Source organism: Argiope bruennichi, chromosome 10 (assembly GCF_947563725.1).
Source record: "Argiope bruennichi chromosome 10, qqArgBrue1.1, whole genome shotgun sequence".
NCBI classification, from domain to species: Eukaryota; Metazoa; Arthropoda; class Arachnida; order Araneae; family Araneidae; genus Argiope; species Argiope bruennichi.
In genome coordinates this window covers 63,433,448-63,453,309 of record NC_079160.1, presented here as the reverse complement: position 1 = coordinate 63,453,309, position 19,862 = coordinate 63,433,448, and the positions used below count along the sequence as shown (strand labels likewise).

The following is a 19,862-nucleotide window of genomic DNA, read 5'->3' as shown; positions in this document are numbered from 1 at the left end:
ACAGAAAGAAATGGCGTTCTTCCTGAATAAACGATTAAATCTTAGTCTATTAAATGTTACAAAAGAAAAGTGCACTGGTGTTGGGGGAGAAATAAAAACATCCAGTAAAAAAATTTGAGATTGTTTGTCGATAAATAAAACCAAGACAAGCTCAGTCAATAAGTTAATAAGAAGCTCTTTTGTATGCTCAAAACCTGCTTACAAAAGAAAAAAAAAAACTTTTTTTTGAGAACAAGTAGCGCATTGCTTCGAACAAAATCCGAGCTTTGAGTCGTTGCAAAAATGTCGGAAAACAAATTACAGTCCATTAGCTTCATTAATTAGCCATGAACCGTCCGAAAAAGAGAGAGAGAAAAAATCACTAAAAAAGAGAATCAAATTCTCGCTTTGCGGCTTGTTTAACAAAAGAAAAAGAAATAAATGGATTCTTCGTTTTTATTTTGGATGCTTATGCAGACGACAAAGTGCAATGTGTTATAAGTGAATGGAGGAATACATGTTTGACGAGGTCAGAGAGTCAGTAAAAGTTGAGTGACTACGCAAGCGCGAAGACAAGGTGGGCGGTGTTTTTTTTTTTTTTTTTTCAATTCGCTTCCCTTCCCCCATCCCTTTTCTCTGCAGTTTAATTTCGTCGTAAATTCCAGAATACATTACGGAATTCATATTTCTTAAAACTGCATACTATTAAATTGCAAAAATTATTTATTTAATTGCTTTTAATAATATAAAAATTATTGCTATTAATAGAATATTATTAAAAATATCATTTTTCAAAACAAAAATTTAAAAAAAAAATGCATTTGATACAACTGCAATATTGTAAAAATAATGAATATATAAAATTTCTGAAAATACAGTTTTTTTTAATGCGCTTTAAAATAGAAAATCTTTTTTTTCTTCTCTGGAATATTTTTTGTTTTTGTGTTGATATGTTTTAGTTGATGCTTTCAATAAACTTTACCTTAGTATGTATGATTATTATTCTGTGTTCAATCGACATCCATGGCAAGTAAAGATTATGTGTGTTGTGAGTGCATGAGAGAGAGAGAGGGAGAGCCTCAAAGCCTTTTAGTGGCATCTTAGATAAAAATTGTACTTTCAAGACTATTTAAACAGATTAGTTTAAAGAAGGCAACATATATGTATGTTAGTGCCAAGTACTGTGACAATATATAATAATCGATTGTACTGCAAATTTTTAACTATAATGATGATGCAAAATAAATAAACTATAATGATGATGCAAAATGGAAATAAATTATAATTGCCAAGTACTGTGACAATATATAATACATAGAAGTACATAAGTTACCATGTTTCTACAAGAATCGATGATCGAGAGTTTCACTTTAATAATGCATTCGATTGTACTGGAAATTTTTAACTATAATGATGATGCAAAATAAATAAACTATAATGATGATGCAAAATAAATAAACTATAATGATGATGCAAAATGGAAATAATTTATAATTGCCAAGTACTGTGATAATATATAATACATAGAAGTACATAAGTTACCATGTTTCTACAAGAATCGATGATCGAGAGCTTCACTTTAATAATGCATTCGATTGTACTGGAATTTTTTTTTTTTTAATAAAGTGTTTGCATTAAGTGGCAAAAGGAAAAGAAATATTTTGAATATCACAATACTTTAAATATTGGCTCTGCCACCATACAAAATTAAAAAGCAAACTGACATTTCAAAATAAACTGTAATGATGATGCAAAATGGAAATAATTTGTTAATGATTTTGATTTTTTTAACCTGCTCTAACCGACTTCTTAATTTTTGACTTGATTGATTTGTTATTGTGATCTCATCGTGATTTGATTTGATTTGATTGTAATTGATTTTTGTCTGATTTTTTAACCTGCTCTAATTTTCTCTTTTGTTGCTGCTAAATGATGTAGAGCTGAAAAACTTTAAATGAAAACAAATGTGTAATAAGTTAGTAACGACAGAGAGAAGAATGTGGGCCCCTTCGTACAAATTTGTTTGAAATTTTAGGATCCAGATAGTCAATAATTGAGCAACTTTATTTAAATGCACATTTCCTTTTTAAAAGTTTTTTTTCCCTAAAACTGCGAAAAAATATAATTCAAAGTAAATACTGGAAACATCAACATAATCGATATCTTGCAAAACAAAAGATCGATACAACAAATAGTTCGATTAAATAAATTTCGAGCTTGAAGCTACAGAGTATTATTATAGAACACAAAGAGATTTGTGTGATATTATATACACTTAAGATTTTAACTACAAGTAAACATCGAAAACAACAACTAAAACGAAACAACAGCAAAAAAAAAAAAAAAAAATACCCACAGAATTTGGGGGATAACGAAAAAAATGCTGATTGACATACCGGAACTATGAAGAGCTACTTAGGATCCTCTTCTATGACGGATTTCATGGATTTTTTTTTTTTATTCTCCATGTAATTGAAGTTGGTGCAAGTCCTATGTGAGGTGAAATGACTTATGGCAGAATGGTGAGTTAGGTGATTACGGACTCATGATGGTTGCTCAAATACCTTCTTTCGGTATCTGACCATGGGTGAAAATCAAATCATTTTTTGGAGAGCACATTTCTATAACTATATATTCTATATTGCGTCTGTGTGTGTGTAAAAATTTCAATTTATCCATGTTACAGAAGTGATCATTCCTTTTCTAATTATTCGAACTAAAGCTTCACTTTAACTTCTGAGTTGCGCGGAATCTTATTTCCCACTTGCTGGAAACTAAAAGTGCTTTCTCAACAAAATTCCACTCTAGAAATTATAAAGGTTCAAATTACCTTTATACTGTCTTTTTTTTTTCTCCTTGGTTTCGGCATTCCCCTTCGAACTGTATCTAACAATGTCATGGTTTTTACAAAGAAATTGCAATTTTAAAATAAATAAAAGTCATTGTGGTTGTATATGCATTTATGAGTGTATGCATATATGTAAACATATTCCACATCTCCGCTTAAAGAACGGGTCTAATTCAACCAAATTTTGCATACTTGTCATTAGACAAGAGAGAGAATATTTTCAATTTTACGAAGTTCAAAGGTATATTAAATCTTAAATCAGTTAAAAAAAACTAAATTTTATTTTTCTTCCTTATAAAAATATTACAAAAAATTATTCCAAAAGAAAGATTTTTAAACTACCTTAAAATTCAAAATTGTATCATTTCAGTAGACGCATTAAAATTAATCTTAATTTTTGTGTATTTTACCATTATTTTTTTAAATTTCTATTTTATATTAACGTATCTTATTAGCGAGTTTTCATTTGTTTCAATGTTGTGACTTTATAAAACTTAAAAGCCATCATATATATAGTCAATCGATCAAACGGAGTCAATAAACGAAAAGCTCTTGTGAGATAAGGAAACAATTATTCAACAATAGGAGCTCTTAATAAATATTTTTTCCCTACAAAATCTTCAAAAAAAATTATCCCGGAAAAATTTTATACCATCTTAAAATCAAAAATTTTAGATTTTTAACAATACATCCTCATTTTTGAGCAGTTTTTTTTAAACTCTCAATTGTTGTTAATTCTGTAGAAAATTTATTTCTTTGGACTACTGGAGAGGAGACTTAATTTAATTCATAGAGGTCGAATTTTTTTTAATGATTACAACTCTTTCCTTTTGTATGATTCTTATACGAGAAAATAAAGAACTAATAAAAATTTAAATAAAATAATTCTGGATTATTTCGATTTCTTAAATCACTCGTACCTTAGAATATCACAATATCCGTGAGATCTCTTTCAACACATAGGCAAACATTTTACTAGTAAACAAATTGTGGTAAAACATACACAACAAAAGTGATTCACTCTCTTCGTTACATGGTTTTTTAAATGGCGACAATGCTTTCTTTTTGCATGATTTGTTCACGAAAAAGGAAAAAATTAAATAAAAATTTTAATAAATTAACGATTTTGAATTATTTCGATTTTTTTAATCATTCGTGTCGTAGAATATCGTAACATTCATCATATCAGTTCTACAAGTAAAAAAACATCTTACATGTAAACAAATTGTGGCAAAACATAAACAACAAAAGTGATTCACTACATAATTTTTTTTAATGACCACGACACTTTCTTCTTGTATGATTCGTACTCGATATAGTAAAGAACTAATAAAAATTTAAATAAAAAACGATTTGGAATTATTTCAATTTTTTAAATCATTTATGTTGTAGTATATCGTAATAAAATCAATGAGATCTGTCCCAACACAAAGACAAATATGTAAATAAATTGTGGAAAAACATGCACAAAAAAAGAGATTCACACTTCCTTACATGACCTTAAAAAATTATTTAATTTGTTTTTATATCTCACTTATTATGTGAGCTCCATACTTAAAGCAAGGAGATCTGTAATCCAAATTTCCATGCTTATCTAAGATATTGAAAAAAAGCATAAAAATCTTGGCGTCTTCTTATCTCATTTCTAGCGATAACAACTCATTTCCAGCGATAACCAGCTTTTCCTTTCCCCATCGTGAAAGTTTTTTTCAAAGATGAAATAATTGATTCCTTTTATTTAAAACTTTGTAATCTCAAACAATTTTTCTTTTTCGCTTTTCAGGTCATTATCTGACATTTTTAAGACATCGGTTTCTGAAATACGGCCTTTGAATATTTATAAGCTACTACACATAAAAGAATTATCAATTTTTTTTTTCTCTTAGGAAATATATTCAAGTGTTAGAAAAAGTGGCTCATAAGAGCGTATACAGAAACAGATTCAGGTATTTTGCTGTCTTAGAGTAGTGTTAACTATGAAGCCCCTCTTTTTTTATAAACTAGTTAATTTCATGTTACATTTCAATGAATTTTTAATTTAACAGCATGTTAATAATTTCTTTAAACTGTTTTTTTAATATATTTGCGATATGTATGGTTTGCGATATATATATGGAGAAAGTAATAAAAATATATGGTTTTATTACTTTCTCTTATACAAAGTATAGAATAAATATCTTAATCGTTAAAAAAAAAGCGAGCTCCAGATTTGACGAATGTCCATGCCTCAGAACTCTCTGGATCTGAAAAAAACATATTTTTGGCATAATGTTTGCCTATCTGTCCGTAAATACGACAGCTCAAAAGCGTTTTGAGCAAGGTGGATGAAATTTTTGGATATGTAGAATTATAAACAAATTTGTAGATTTTTTAAATTAAATTTTGAACGAAATTCATTCAGAGGATTTCTGTTTGTCTGGCTGTTCTTGTACAAGTGAGCTCAATAACTGCAAAATGCAACGAAATAGATAGATAAAATTTGGTACAAAATTTTAGAATATAAAATATAGATATTTAACAAATTTTAATCCAAATTCTCCAAGCAATTGACCGTCTACATGCCTGTAAACCTACTTTCGCATTTATGTAAACGCAATAATTTAAAGCAACAAAATTAGGTATCTTTTGGTCTGACTATAACTATAATTTCGTGTCAAATTTTGGTGTCGATCGGGCAGCAAAAAGATACCCAAAATACCTATTCTTGCGATAAATTCATTAAAAACGATGAATTCACCTCAACTATCTATATTTCTTAATTATTGTTCATCAATGTCTTGCGCGATATTCACTTCCTTACCCAATATCCAGAATGTTATGCTGAGAAAAGGTGATAAGATCTTTCTTTATTAGAGAATATGCGAGAAAGTTTTGGGAAGACTAGTCTCGTTGATTTTCATGTTCAGTTATTAAAACGCATATTTGTGGGATAGTCAAGTAATTTATGTTTAAGTGAACGCTTTAGTTTCATAAATACTATAATACTAAATCAACACATGATGAAATAGATGGGAACATGTCCACTTTTGCTGAAAAAGGGTTAATATTATCTCTATAATTAGAGCATAGCGACTTTTTACAAATTCGTAATTTGGTAATTAGGCTAGTAACATTTTAACCTAAAATAAATGTTAATCAATACACTTTTTTAAAAGTTTATTAAAAAAGTGTAGAAATTTGAAACTAAATTGAAAATCTTGTTAAAAGAGGGTTCTAATAGTGTGTATTGTCTAGGGCAGCAAAATACCCAAAACGCCGCTGATTACAAAGGTGCACCAAGATTACAAGAATGCCGACTATTTTTTTCAATTCACAGCATGAACACAACAAATACAGCTCACCCCTTGTCCCATAGTTTCACTCTAGCATAAATTAAATAAAATATTTTTAATAAGAAATCGTTTAAATCCTTTTTGAGTCATAAAAATTCTATAATTATATGTGGATCATTCAAGAACTTCCTCCTTTATCATATTAAATAAATAATTTAAAAGAAACAAATAACACTCAATCCATTAACGAACAGAACAGCAACCGAGGAAATGATCAATTCAAATTCTTTTTTAGGCAAACAATAGAATGAATTCTTCACCTGTAATTGTAATAACAATTGAAAGCATTTCGATTTGATAATACCATCTTTATCTTTCCCTTTACTTATCATTAAGAAGTTCTACAAGCCAGATCGTTTGACATAGAATTACCAAACTTGGCGCATAATACTTTGTAGAATAGAAATGTGTAACTTGGAATGATTTTTTAAAATTTTATTAGAAATTTAATTAATTAAAAATTAAGTGAAATTTTGACATTTTCCTGCGAAAACATTTAAAAATAGTATAGCACTAAAATAATTTTTACTTCATTCTAGAACTCAAAAAAATAATCCTTCCAATGACACTAATGTTTTAACCTATAAATTAAATGTTACCATCACGTTAACAAAAGCTCAAATTAAAAGATTGACTCTTACTGCAAACTAAACTTAAAAGCGTGCAATTTTCACCATGTGTTGTACGAAATGAAATAAATATAAAAAGTTATATTTTCTTGCAAGATAAGTACAAGAAAAAGTTTTCTCAGACTTTAAAAATATTTTTGCTAGTAATTCCATAATTCAGTTTTATCTAAGGAAAACTTTGTATAATATAATATTTTAATCAGCGTCTAATAGCAAATTTCAAAAACTTATTTCAAAAACTTTAATAATTGTTATATACATCTAATAAAAAAACGGAAATAAAGTAAATAATTTTATTTTACTTAGTTTGAATGAAATAAATGTTCTAATGAATTACGAATTTTAAATTTTTATACAAATTATCCTATGAGTCATATTTAATAAAATATTCTTCAGTTATTAGAATTTTAAATTTTAAAAAGTTCCACTCTTTTGCGATTAAAACTGATTTGAATATGAAAATTTGAATATTTTTATTCTATAAAAATAAGACGATCCTGTAAAAAATATTGCAATCAGTGCCCTTAGGCTGATTAATCTAAAAGAATGAAATTGTTGATTGTCCTAAAATAATCATATTTAAAGTTTTATATATTTGATAACAGGAGATTGAAACGCTACATTGTCAAGATTATTTTACTGAATATAATTCATACGATCAAAGGACGGTATAAAATTTAAACTTCATAACCATATTCAGAAATACGTTTATTGACTGAAATAAAACAAAATATTGCTTATGTCATTCAAATCCTTTTGAAAGTAAATTGAAAACTGAATTTTGGATGTATCAGAGTGCCCATAAAATTTCGATGCTGGAAGATTAGATTTTCTATACTCATATTTTTAGAAAACATATTTGGTTTCAGCATTAAAAGAAAAAAACTTTATTTAATGAAGTTTTATCATTTTCGCTTCAATTTCAGATTTAAATTCTGATCTGCGAAATCCACTCCAATGGACAAAAAAAAGCATTTTAACAACAAATTTTATTCCAAATAAATTATTTTTCCTAACGACGTAAACATAAATAAAGTTTTATTCGATTTTTCTTCTTGTCTGAATTTTTGAGCAAACCTACAAATCGAGACACGGAGGTCTCTAACCCGAATTTCCGTGCTTGTCCAACACTATAATCTTGGCGTCTTCTTATCGGATGTCTATGCAACTTTTCCTACCCTCGGCACTCTGGAAGCGCTCCTTTTGGCGCCGGTGCGCTTTCTCGCCAAACTGCGGCAACCTTGTGGGCCGGCGATCGGTGCTGGCTGTCGGCCCAGCAGAAGCGTGAGTGCGATTTAAAGATGGCGACCATCGGGTCTGAGCTGGAGGAGCCTGACGCGGAACGGGAGAGCGGCAACGGTGGCGAGACGACCACCCCTTTCGGCTATGACCAGGAGAAAGAAACCTGGATTAAAACCGATTCTAGTGACCCCCTGACCACCTTGTGCGGCCACAGGAGGACACTACGAATAGACCGATCGGGATCTACTGAGAGGTGAGAGTGCCCCTTGCACACTTTATTTTGATCGTTCGTCCCCTGCCCGACACACCCCCTCTTTCCTCCACTCGTAGCGTCCATCTCCTCACGGATCGCCTTCCACTGGGATATTATCGTTTGGCTATTACGTCAGCGTCAAAAATTCAGTTTCCCACCCTCCTTTTTATGTTGTCAGAAATAAAAGTGACAAACTTCAAGAAGGGTGGGATGTAAAGAATAAAAGCATCACAAAATATATGAAAAAGATGTTCCATCTGTTCGATTTTAAGAGGTCCTGTTTAGTCTTCAGCAAAACGATGAAATATTCGATTTTATTATATCACAGATATTTTCTGTTTGAAACAATTACACAATTTTATTACGCTTACTATATTTAGATTTGGAATGATTTTATACGGTGCTGTGTCGATGTAAACAATTAAAACATATGTTAGTATATAGCTGATACGAGATATTCCAATAGTTTTTGCTTATTTCGTTTCCTTTTGTTCCCTAAAAAAATGCGTGATTTATTTATTATAAAACATTTCCACTTCTTAATTGTTTTGGCGAAACGCTGACTGGATATTTTCATTTCGTTTCTGCTGTTTATTATTTTTATTTAAAGAAATAATAGCGGATATATAAATGAATTATTTATACTGATAGAACGTTTTAACAATAGTAAAAAAATAGTAAAAGTAGTAAAAATAACTAAAAAAAGAATATGGCACTATGTAAGATCATTGTTGAAAAATGTTTTAACCGCTAGCATAATAAAAGTAAGAATAAAAAAGAAAGAAAAAAAAAGTTACATAATATGGTGACCAATCGTTATAAAATGTTTTAACAGCATCAGGATTAAAAAGACGAGACAGTTTTTTTTTTTTTATCGAATGTATCATTATTTAGTAATTTTTGCACTCGGAAATTGCCAAATATTTTGAAGAAATATCGTATTCAAATTTATGATTATAGAGTAGGAATTCTAATTTTTAAGACTATCATCGAACCATATTATATCTTGCCTTAATAACGAATCTATCAACCAAACTATTATAAATTTAAATAAAACAACAATTAAGCAACTTTATTGTTCCATAAAAAGAAATAGTATTTTAGAACTATTGCTTATATTTTAATATATATTATTTTAAATTGCATTTTAAAAATTAAATTGAAAGGATGCGTTACTCATATTATTATACCTACATAAAAGCTATTAGGTGGATTTAAAACAATAAAATTTCCATTTTTCTTTTCATGATTATATTCAATGATAAAAACTTTCCTTTCTATATTTCTTTCTATTTCCTATTTATTCTTTGCATACATCAATGAATAAAGGATCTTGCATTTCTTTTTGCTCGAATTCATAGAATGAGAAATTAAATATACGTCAAAACTAAATAAATCTGTAAAAAGTTCTTTAATTAAAATGAAAATCACTTAATTGCTCAATAAGTAATTAAATTCAAACATATTAAATGCTTTCTGACTTTCCTTATATCAGACCTACTTAAACTTTGTCCAATTGATTCTTTCCATAATTCCATTTCCTTCAAAAAATTTTAGTAAGATTATCTAGACAGAAACTTAACCAAAAAAAAAAAAAAAAAAACAGCAACTGATATCAAAAATTAAAACGAAATCATTGTAAAACAATTATTTTGAAAATTTCGTTGAAATCTTTGATTAGTACGACTTTCTTAATAGATTTTGTTGCTGACAGACGTCTTAAGAAAACACCCAATATTTAACGGCAGAAGAAATTTCACTGAGACTTTAAAGATGAAAGCTAAACACATACACCCAAATTAATTAAATTTAAACTTAATTATTGCGAAATAATTATTTAGAAAATTTTAATTAAATTTCTTCATCTACTATCTTTTTTTTTTTTAAAAAAAATGTCGATTTTTATCACACAGGAAAGAAATCGTTTGCAATAAAACATTCATTCTGTTCATATATGTCAAACACTTTCAAATTCATTATTAGGAGGACATTCAGACCTATTTAGCTAGACATAGTAGTTAATTGAACTAACAACTTGAATTGCCGCTGATTAAATTTATAATAGGCGTCAATTTTTCCTTGGAAAAATTATATTTATCAAGAATAATGTACTTCATGCTTATGACAACATTTTACGTTCAAAATTGTTTTGTTTATTTACCAGTATATTTATCGGTACAAAATGATAAGATAAAGATTAGTAAATGATAAGTAAAAAGAAGAGGGAAAAGGTAAATTAGCAAGTGAAAATTTACGTAAAAATAAATGAATAAATAAAAAGCATGAGTGCTTAATTTCAATAAAAATAAACTTTTTACTAACGTGTTCATAATAAATTTTTAAAATTGGTGTATCTCTGTTTTCTGTATACTATGATTGCTTTATGACTTTTAATGTAAAACTAATATGAAAGCTTTTTTTTTTTTTTGTTCCCGTAAAAAAGATTTTGCAGTGCTTTTCAAAATAATCATGCCAAAATTTCTGAGAGTTATTAAAAAAAAGATTAAAATAAAGGTGTGCAATCAAATAAGGGGAAATGAAACAAAGAAAGTGGAAGACTTGCTTCAAAATATGCATAAAAATGAAAGTTGAAAAGTTGTAAAAAGGAAATATTGAAAATGAATTCTCTAAGAAGTTCGCGCAGTTAAGTTTAAAAAATAATAAAGTTAAATATAAATAATCATTTCAAGTACACATCAAAATTAAATTTTGAGATTAGTGTGTCATTTTTCTTTATACAACGAATGCTTTGTGATTTTAAGCTAGTTAAATTGTGTAAACAGTTTTTCTTTCGGCAAAAGTACTTCTATGGCGCTTTTAATAATAGTCGTGGAAAAATTTCACACGATCTTAAATTACAATAGATGAAAAGATGAAAGTGAGTGGAAAAAGAATCTAATAAAAAGTTGTAAATTAAATTGCGGAAGTAAAAAAGGGAGGAAGAAATGTTTCAAAATCTACATAAAGATGAAAGTTGGAAATTTTTCTTGTTCTCCGGTGTATTCTTTTGTGCCTTTTTGCAGCCTAATTTAACGTTGAATTAAACATATTGCACATACAGATTCGCATTTTTAAATACTAATTAATGTGCCTGGACTTGCTTGGGATTAAAATCCTTTCATGTATAATATTTTTAATGTAAAAATTGCTTTTGTATAAAACATTACAATATACAAAATCCATTTCTAGACATATGTATTGAAATAAAAGAGAAACTTAAAAAATAGCGATAGAGTAGATCAAAGTCTTAATATTATTTAGACAAGGAATACCTATAAATTTATTTATTCCAAAATCACGCTAATCTGCATTAAATTTTCTAAAGAATTAATACCACTTGAAAGAAAAAAACACACAAAAATGAAGAAATCACTAAAAAGCTGAAATTTTTTTTAATTGTAAAATAGAATAAATTTCGGGAGGAATAGTTTTTTCAAAATTTCTGTGAGGGGAAAAATGCACAATATTGGTTAATTTTTTTATAGCCTGAAGTAACTACTATCGTCAAACATTAATTTAAATTATTCGCAAAAGCTTTACTTTTCTTTTCTTCCATTTAAGAGTCTAACATGTACCTGCTTTTAAACAATGTTAAATCACTGCTTTGAAACTTATAATGACCTGGTATAACGATATTTATTAAAATACAACAGAAAAAAAAGAGGTAGAGTAGTTCAAAGTTAACATTAATCCGTTAAAAAAAATTTAATCAATAATAATTGAAAGAAATATTGCGCCGAAATAAAATTAATAAAACTGAAATGAATTTTGAATTTTAAAATGATTTTAAAAATATTCCTTCTAGAATAATTTCGCCGGAAGTTACTGTGAAAAAAAAATACGAAAATTTGATTGCTTTCTAATTGATTGCATATTTAACTAATTTTTGAACGTTGGAAAATTTATAATATTTTTTCGTTTGTCTTAAAAAAATGTGCAAATTTTGGCTGAATTTTATTTAGTTTTGTAGAAAGGGATTAGATCACACACGCACGCACACACACACACACACACACAGAGAGAGAGAGATAGCCACAGTGACTTTATTAAGATGACATATGCTCTAGTATTAAACTTGGAAATCGAATCCAATTTGGGTAATTAAATTTTTTTAGCCAAAGTTATTAAGGGAAAGCTCTTGGTTTAAAAGATTTTATTGAAATTATCTAAATATTAATTTTAATAAATATATCGAAAAAGATTTTTCCTAAACAAAGGGGAAATCGAAAAAGTTTTATTAACTTTACGATAACGTAAACGAATCAAGTTTCCAGAATATGTTCACAATTTTGAATATTTGCTTTTAATATTTTTATTTGATTTTTGGGAAGAAAAAAAAAACATCATGAGTTTTAAAAAGATGCCAATACTTTAATTTCTTTTAAAGATTGTTTGCTATGTCTTTCTTAAACTTAATATGCTTATTTTAAGATCAGTGTCTGTTGCCTGTGGCGGGAAAGTGCCAACTGTAAATAGTTTAGTGAAAGCTGTATTAGTGAGAAGTATACGTGTGGTCATACCCCCTAACAATAAATAAATAAGAAAAGAAACTGATAATAATTAGAAATTGATACAAATATTTAATTTGTATTTTATGAATGTGATAGATTTAAAATTTTAAAAGAGTGCCTTAATTTTTTAATTATAATTTTTTTGTCTAACTTTTTGATCTGCAGAATAAAGCTATTAATTTTTTTAAAATCTGTTTTGATCAGCTCTTTCTCGTGTTTCTCTCTGAATTATTATTTAACTAAAATTTTGATTGATTTTAATTTAATTTTAAATTGCAAGAAAAATTAATTCGTTTTGCTTAAATCACAGTGCTTTTCATGTTCATTTTTTTAAAAAAGAATTATTTTGATTAGCTATAATTATTGTTAGACTAGCAGAAGATTTTATATTTTTATTTTAAATAATAAGGTATTTTCATGTAAAAAGATAAAATAATGATTTATCGTTTAATAAATCTACTTGTGGTGAAATTAAACTTCATGGCAGATAATGACGTTAAGTACCATCTTATATATCAGCATCTGCTTAGCAAAAACCTTATTTTTCTCGCCCTATTCTGCAAATTGTCAGAATGACCTTGATATATAACTGTATTATGGTGACATTATGTTTGAAAGAAAGGTTAAAGCGAGGAAGTAATGTCTGTAATTTTTAAGTGGTTTCATATTATCATCTGAAAGTTATGGCAGCACTTCTAGCGGCGAATCATGGAAGTTAACGACCTAATGTGGAGTATTAAAACAGATACACTCATTTATAGATGTCAAACATCCAACTGCTTACTGGAAGTTATCCTTTTATTTATTTTTTAGCTCTTATTTTGAATGAATGATGTGCGAGTAATTTTAGAGACTAAATATACATTGAGTTTTTACTCTGTTATCGCATTATTGATTATTAAATCATCTTAATATCAGATTTTTTTTTCAAAAATTCAGATATGGTATAAAATATGAAAATATAAAATTAAAAGTATTAAATAGCGATAAGATTTTTTTTCGGTGTTGTTTTAAAAATGAAATGAAAAATTGCAATTTTGGCTGATACTTAGAAGTTTTAAATTTCAGAATCATTTTATGGTTAACAAACAGAACGGACATCAAACTTATTTTTTTATGTTCGGTTTGCTATGATTAAACAGAAACGAAATTTTAAGCTTTTAAAAATCTGACAGAAAAGCAAATTTTTCATATGATAGCTAAGTTTTACCAGATAAAATAAATCTCCTTATTGTTTAATTCTTTTTATAAATTTTATTCTTCTAATAAAATAAGATTATTTTCAATTTTAGCAAATTTTATTACATAAATAAATAAATCTTTTTGAATATGTTAAATTTTTATACTTTCGTTTTTACTTTGATATTGTTTAACTGAATATTAAAATATTATGTGATTAAATTTCATTAATCATTTTGCTATTTTCAAATTCTTTTAGATTAAAATATCCCCCCTCCCCTTCTTCATTATTCATTTAACTGTGAAATATTTTCGCAGAAAATAAATGAGAAATTTAAATTTTACTGAGTACAAATAAAAACTTAATTAATATTTTCACACCAGCTTAGGGTCTAATCAAAAAAAGTTATCAATTATTTTAAAATGTCTTTTTATATCTGAAAGTACTAATAATTTTTTGCTTTATTGTTTCTTTTTTTAATCAGTTTTATGGAAGAGTTAATTAAAATTGTATCACCTAAATTAGAAATATTGAAAAAAAAAAAAAACTAAATCAAATGCTTTTGAATTTATTTTAGGCCACCGCTCTAAAATTTAAGTAATCCATGGGGATTATTTTGAAATTACTTAATAATTTTTTCCTCCTTCCGTTTGTATATGTGTGTTGAGCTTTTTTTCTTCTGAAAAACTTCTTAACTTCTTAGCTATCATAAAAACGATCTGAGCACTGCATTTAATTTAAAGAAGGGTAACAATAGAAGAGGTGCTGAAATGAAAAGAAGAAATGTGAAAAATAAAGTTTAAAAAATGGATACAATTAAAGAACAAAGAATGGGCGTTTGTCTGTCTCAACCAGAGGGCGCTACCAGTTTTTATTTATTTATTTTTTAAAAAGTTAATTAGCTGAAGAATCTTTTACGTTTTGTTATGTTGATTATTATATTTAAAAATACATTTTATTATAGAAAACCTTTTGGAAGTTAAATTGCTCAAAAATATGTGAAGATTCAAAATTTTATAAAGATGTTTCATTGTTAATTTAATTGAAACAAATGAAACAATTCATTGCATGTGTAATGTAAAATTTGTTAAATGCAGAAACTGAATCGTGTAAAACTTGTAACCGAATAGGGGACCATCTTTCACTTCAATAGTACTGAAAAACAAATGTCTTTCTGAAAGATTTCTTAAGATTTTATCACATTAGCGGATAAGAAAAGCCTTTGCACAGACCAAATAATTCTTCACTGCAAAAAACGGTTTTTGCTTCCAAAGCTGTATGACCATCGTCACTGAAACTGTTTTAAAACTGTTCGTACTTGAATACTGAAATAATCGACAGCTATTTCGATTCGAAAAGTTTAGAGTTTATTCTCTTATTCATCAAATCCATTGTTGCGATAATGTTTACGTCCCCGTTTTCTTATTTTAAAGGAGTAGAAATTTTTCACAAGCAACTACCCATATACAGTATCACAATTTTCTTTATTTGTACGTCTTTCTCTAACATATTTATATGCCTCTCAAGGAACTAACTTAAAATGAGGAAAAAATGAAAAGACGTATAATCGATATTTTAAAAAAAAACCACTTTTGATTATTACAATTTTAATATTACTAATGCAAATTCGTTTAAAAGTAATAATTCTAAAGCTATTTAAATAGTATTAGTGTACTTCTACATACTATTGAGAACAATAATTAAATTTTAAGTTTAAACATTTGTCAAATGTTGGAGAACTATACTCTTATTGTTTATCTTGAATACTAAGTATACATTGTCATCTAATGTGCTGATTATCTTTGAGTACTAATCACAGTGTGACTCTTAGTTAAATTAATTAATTTCATTGAATACTCTTTGAATGCATTAAATACATGATAATATTACATCCAGCATGTAATATTATTGAAGCAAATATACAATACTTAGTGCTTCAACAAATAAAATGTTCGAAATTTTTCTCTTTTCTTTATTCTTCGCCAACGCTTAAATTAGTACCAGACAATTTATTTTCGATTAATTTATCAATTGTGAACGATTTTGAAGTCAAAGGTTTCAAGTTTAAAAGGAACGGAGAAATAATAACTGAAGAGGAAAATTTTAGAAAGGAGGGAGACGGCGTATCAAAGAAACTTTCCGCTGTGTAAACGAAGTATTTAATTATTGCATTAAATAGGAGTGAATACGGTCTGTTTTGAAACGGCGCATAAACGATGCTTTAATTTATTTTAATCTTTAATTATGTTGGGAGGGCAAATAGGATTCGAAATACTTCTTTCTCACTTGTTACAAATGTGTGGAAAGCAAAATGGAAACATTTGAGGATTGGGTCGAATTCGAAAAATTATATTTTAAGGGATCTGTAATTATTTGCTTCTGATTGCCGTCAGTGTTAAACACGTAACTGCTGCCTGTGTATTCTCGTAATGTTTGTATCTAGACTATCAAAAGCACTTCGAATTAAAAAAAAATTAATCTTTAATTATGTTTGGAGGACAGATTCGAAAATACTTCTTTCTCAATTGTTACAAATCTATGTTTAAAACTGTCAGAAATATGTAATTATCTTTTTCAGATTGCTGACAGTTTTAAACTCTTAAAATGAATAATTTTTTTAAACTGAAATTGAATGATTCTTTTTAATGTTTGTATCTAGACTATCAAAAATACTCCGAATTTTAAAAAATGAAATTTTTTAATTTTTCTATGATAAATTTTTGTATTGAATTTGATTTCGAGCAAAAACGGTGTTAATCACTAAATCAGAGATCAATATTTTGTGATTACTTCACAAAAAGTAATTAGTTTCTGTCACGCATATGCACAGTTGGTATAATATGGTATTTCACAATCCTCTCATCACTCACCGAATGTCATCTTTTTTGCATTCCTGAAAAATCTATCCTTCTTACGAAAAGAGGAATTTCATTTTTAGTTACTGGGACAAAGACAAATATTCTACCAAAATGTCGCTTAAATAAGAATAGTAAACATGAAATGAAAGCAATCACTGTTCTGGTTAAAGCTGGGCGGGGAGGTTCAAGCATTTCATTCCTCTCTGTAAGACTCTGCTCCTTTGTAGCTTTTGAATTCTACTTTGCAGAAGTCATTGAATGAGTCAGTAATTACAAAGGAAATGACAAATATGCCAAGAATTGTACGTATTTCATCCAATTAGTGTCAAAAAGAGCCATTGGTATTCTTTCAATTTGTAGACGGAAAAGAGAGTAATTCGGATGAATGTGTTGGTTTGTCGAAAAGGCAAAGCAATGTCAGAAGTTTGTTATAAATTAAAACCTGAAAGTAAAGTAAAAATACATGTGTAAAGATTATGTTTTTCAGATAATTGCGGAGCGATTTGTGATAGATAAATCTAGTTCTGGCAATTCTTTTTTGTGTATTTTATTTACCAAGATATCATGTATGGGTTATACACTTCTTTATAAACGTTGATTTCGTTGGTACAACTTATCATCCGTTAGAAATTCGTATTTTTTTCTTTCTTTATTTTTGTGAACAATTTGGCCTTAATATTTCTTTTCCTGGTCTCTTCTCTTTTTCAGATAATTATTAGATTTAAAATGCCTACCAAAGAAATGCAAACAAAACGTCACGAAACATAACTCAAACTGCAAATGTAAATAAATAAAAATAACTAAATAAATAATAAAAATAAGAAGAAGGTAAGCTTGGGACTTTCTTCGGATTTCTTTTGCAATTTTTCAATTTCAGTCTTGGAAAGATAAAAAAAGAAGGGGATTTAGTTTTTTTTTAAAAATAAATTGTCATTATTATTATTATTGCTGTTGTACAAATTATTCTTACTTGAAGAGTTTGAAGAAAAGCAAATAGAGCTAGTATAATTTAAAGTTTTGGTGTCTGGCATTGAAAATAATCATTATTCTACAAAATATGTTAGTTTGGTTTTAATCATTTCTGGATATTAACTATCGTTCTCTATTAATGTATAGTAAAGTACCAATTATACATTTCTTATTTATATACCGTTTTATCACAGTTCCGATTCTTACCCATTGTGATCATAAAATATTTCATTTATATGACACAAAACTTTAATTATACTTCACATTTAACGCATTCAGAATTTTTTAAAGACTGAAAAATTCTTTATGCTTATTTTCTGTGAATAAATTCCTCAGTGTAAGATCTTCTTAATGATTAAGGTCCTTAAAAATGTTCGTCTGTAAAACCACTATATATAAATTATTTAATTAACGTAATCATTTCAGAAATTAGATCAGTCTTTCTGAAATTCTAAGTTTTGATTATGAATGAATTAAAATAATGAATAAACTGAGTGAACGAATCAACTGACAATATTTGAATGTCACGCTAATAAGAAATTGAATGGGCTAGAGAAAAAGCTGAATTAAAAAATGTCCGAACTATCCATATTCCCTAGCATTTGTTATTCGGAGTTCCCACGAAATTGTCACTTGCCACCTTCGACTTCTATATATCTCCGTATTGAATTAAGTTCCTTAAAAATTATCCGTTTACGACTTGAGACCATAATATGTGAATTGTTTAAAGAACGAAATCATTTCAGAAATTAGAACAATTCTTAGTTTTAATTGTAAATTAATTAATATAAATTCGAATGAAGTTACGATATTTTAATCTCATGTTAATAAGAAATTCAGTGTTCAATTCTTAGAGAAAAATTTGAATTAAAAATATTCGAACTAGCCATATTCGGCTACATTTGTTATTTGGAATTTCCGCGAAATTGCCACTTACCACCTTCGACTTCTTTATCTCGCCGTACTTGAAAAATTCGCAAAAACTATGATGTAAAAAGTCAATAAAACCCGAATAAGAAATGATGACAAAGCAATTTTAATGAACGCTATTTCCCCATTGTATTTATTCATGTATCGAATATCAGAGAGCGGTAATAAGCGTCGTGCCGCGAATACAATTCCTCGTATGTAGGTGAGAAAGATCATTTGTTCTAGGTCAGAAGCACGAAAAAAGAGATTCTGATTTACAGCCGCCATGTTGTCGTATGCAAATACAACCTGCGAAGAGCCCCACATGAGCAGCGAACCTACCCGAGCGATTTATGCAAAACGTCATGCTGATTGTGTATGTTTACAATATCTCTTTACCCGTAAATGCTGCCTTTATCGCTTTCTTTTTTTTTTTTCTCCCCTTCTGATTTCCGTTTTCATTCTCCGAGGAATGTTTTCGAGGAACGAAAACTTCCGTGATTACGCGCCAAATTAGAGAATTCGTTTTGTAATCGGTTTGGAAATCAGATTCATTTCCCGAACGAAAGCCAGCCTTGTAATCCTTTCTTTTATTACATGGAGTGATTGTTCTGATAAACGCTGCTCAGAGATGATACATGGGTTAAAGAACAGTAAACAGATAAATTATTTTAATGGAGCAGAAGATGCCGAATTTGTATAATAAACTTGGGAAAAGTTGTTTTCTCCTCTGTTATTATTACTGTTATTATCATTTTGCTTTCTATCGACAAAACTTCCAGTTCCGACTTTTCATTCTTTCTTCTCTGCAAATCTTTCTCTGAGGGAAATGCATCCACGGTTATTGTATTATTATTCGCAGAGGTTAGATTTGTTTTATTCTCTATTGGTAAACATTTTTTTTAATACTAGCTGCCTTTGACGACCAACTTGTTCGCCTAGATTACTGACTTTTTTTATTCTGTAATAGAATGTGTTTTTTTAAATTCACCTTGTTACTTGATACGAACTGAAAAATATGAATTTATTTGAATTGATTAAAATTAAAAGGTGCTGGCGACCTGGCCTAAGGGTAGCGCGTCTTCACTGTGATTTCAGCATCCTGGTTCGAGTCCTGTTTTCTACTCTGTGTTCTATCTGTGAGGTGTGTGA

General features: G+C 28.2%; 1 protein-coding gene across 1 annotated transcript in view; it reads left to right on the top strand.

Moving 5' to 3' along the window:
- Positions 1–8,082: 8,082 nt before the first annotated feature.
- LOC129988222 (zinc finger protein AEBP2-like) overlaps positions 8,083–19,862 on the top strand; it is a 268,585-nt gene continuing 256,805 nt past the window's right edge. The window contains exon 1 of the mRNA XM_056096388.1: positions 8,083–8,283. Coding sequence (XP_055952363.1) covers positions 8,090–8,283 — 194 coding nt within the window. The 5' untranslated portion in view covers positions 8,083–8,089. The remainder of the gene's footprint in view (positions 8,284–19,862) is intronic.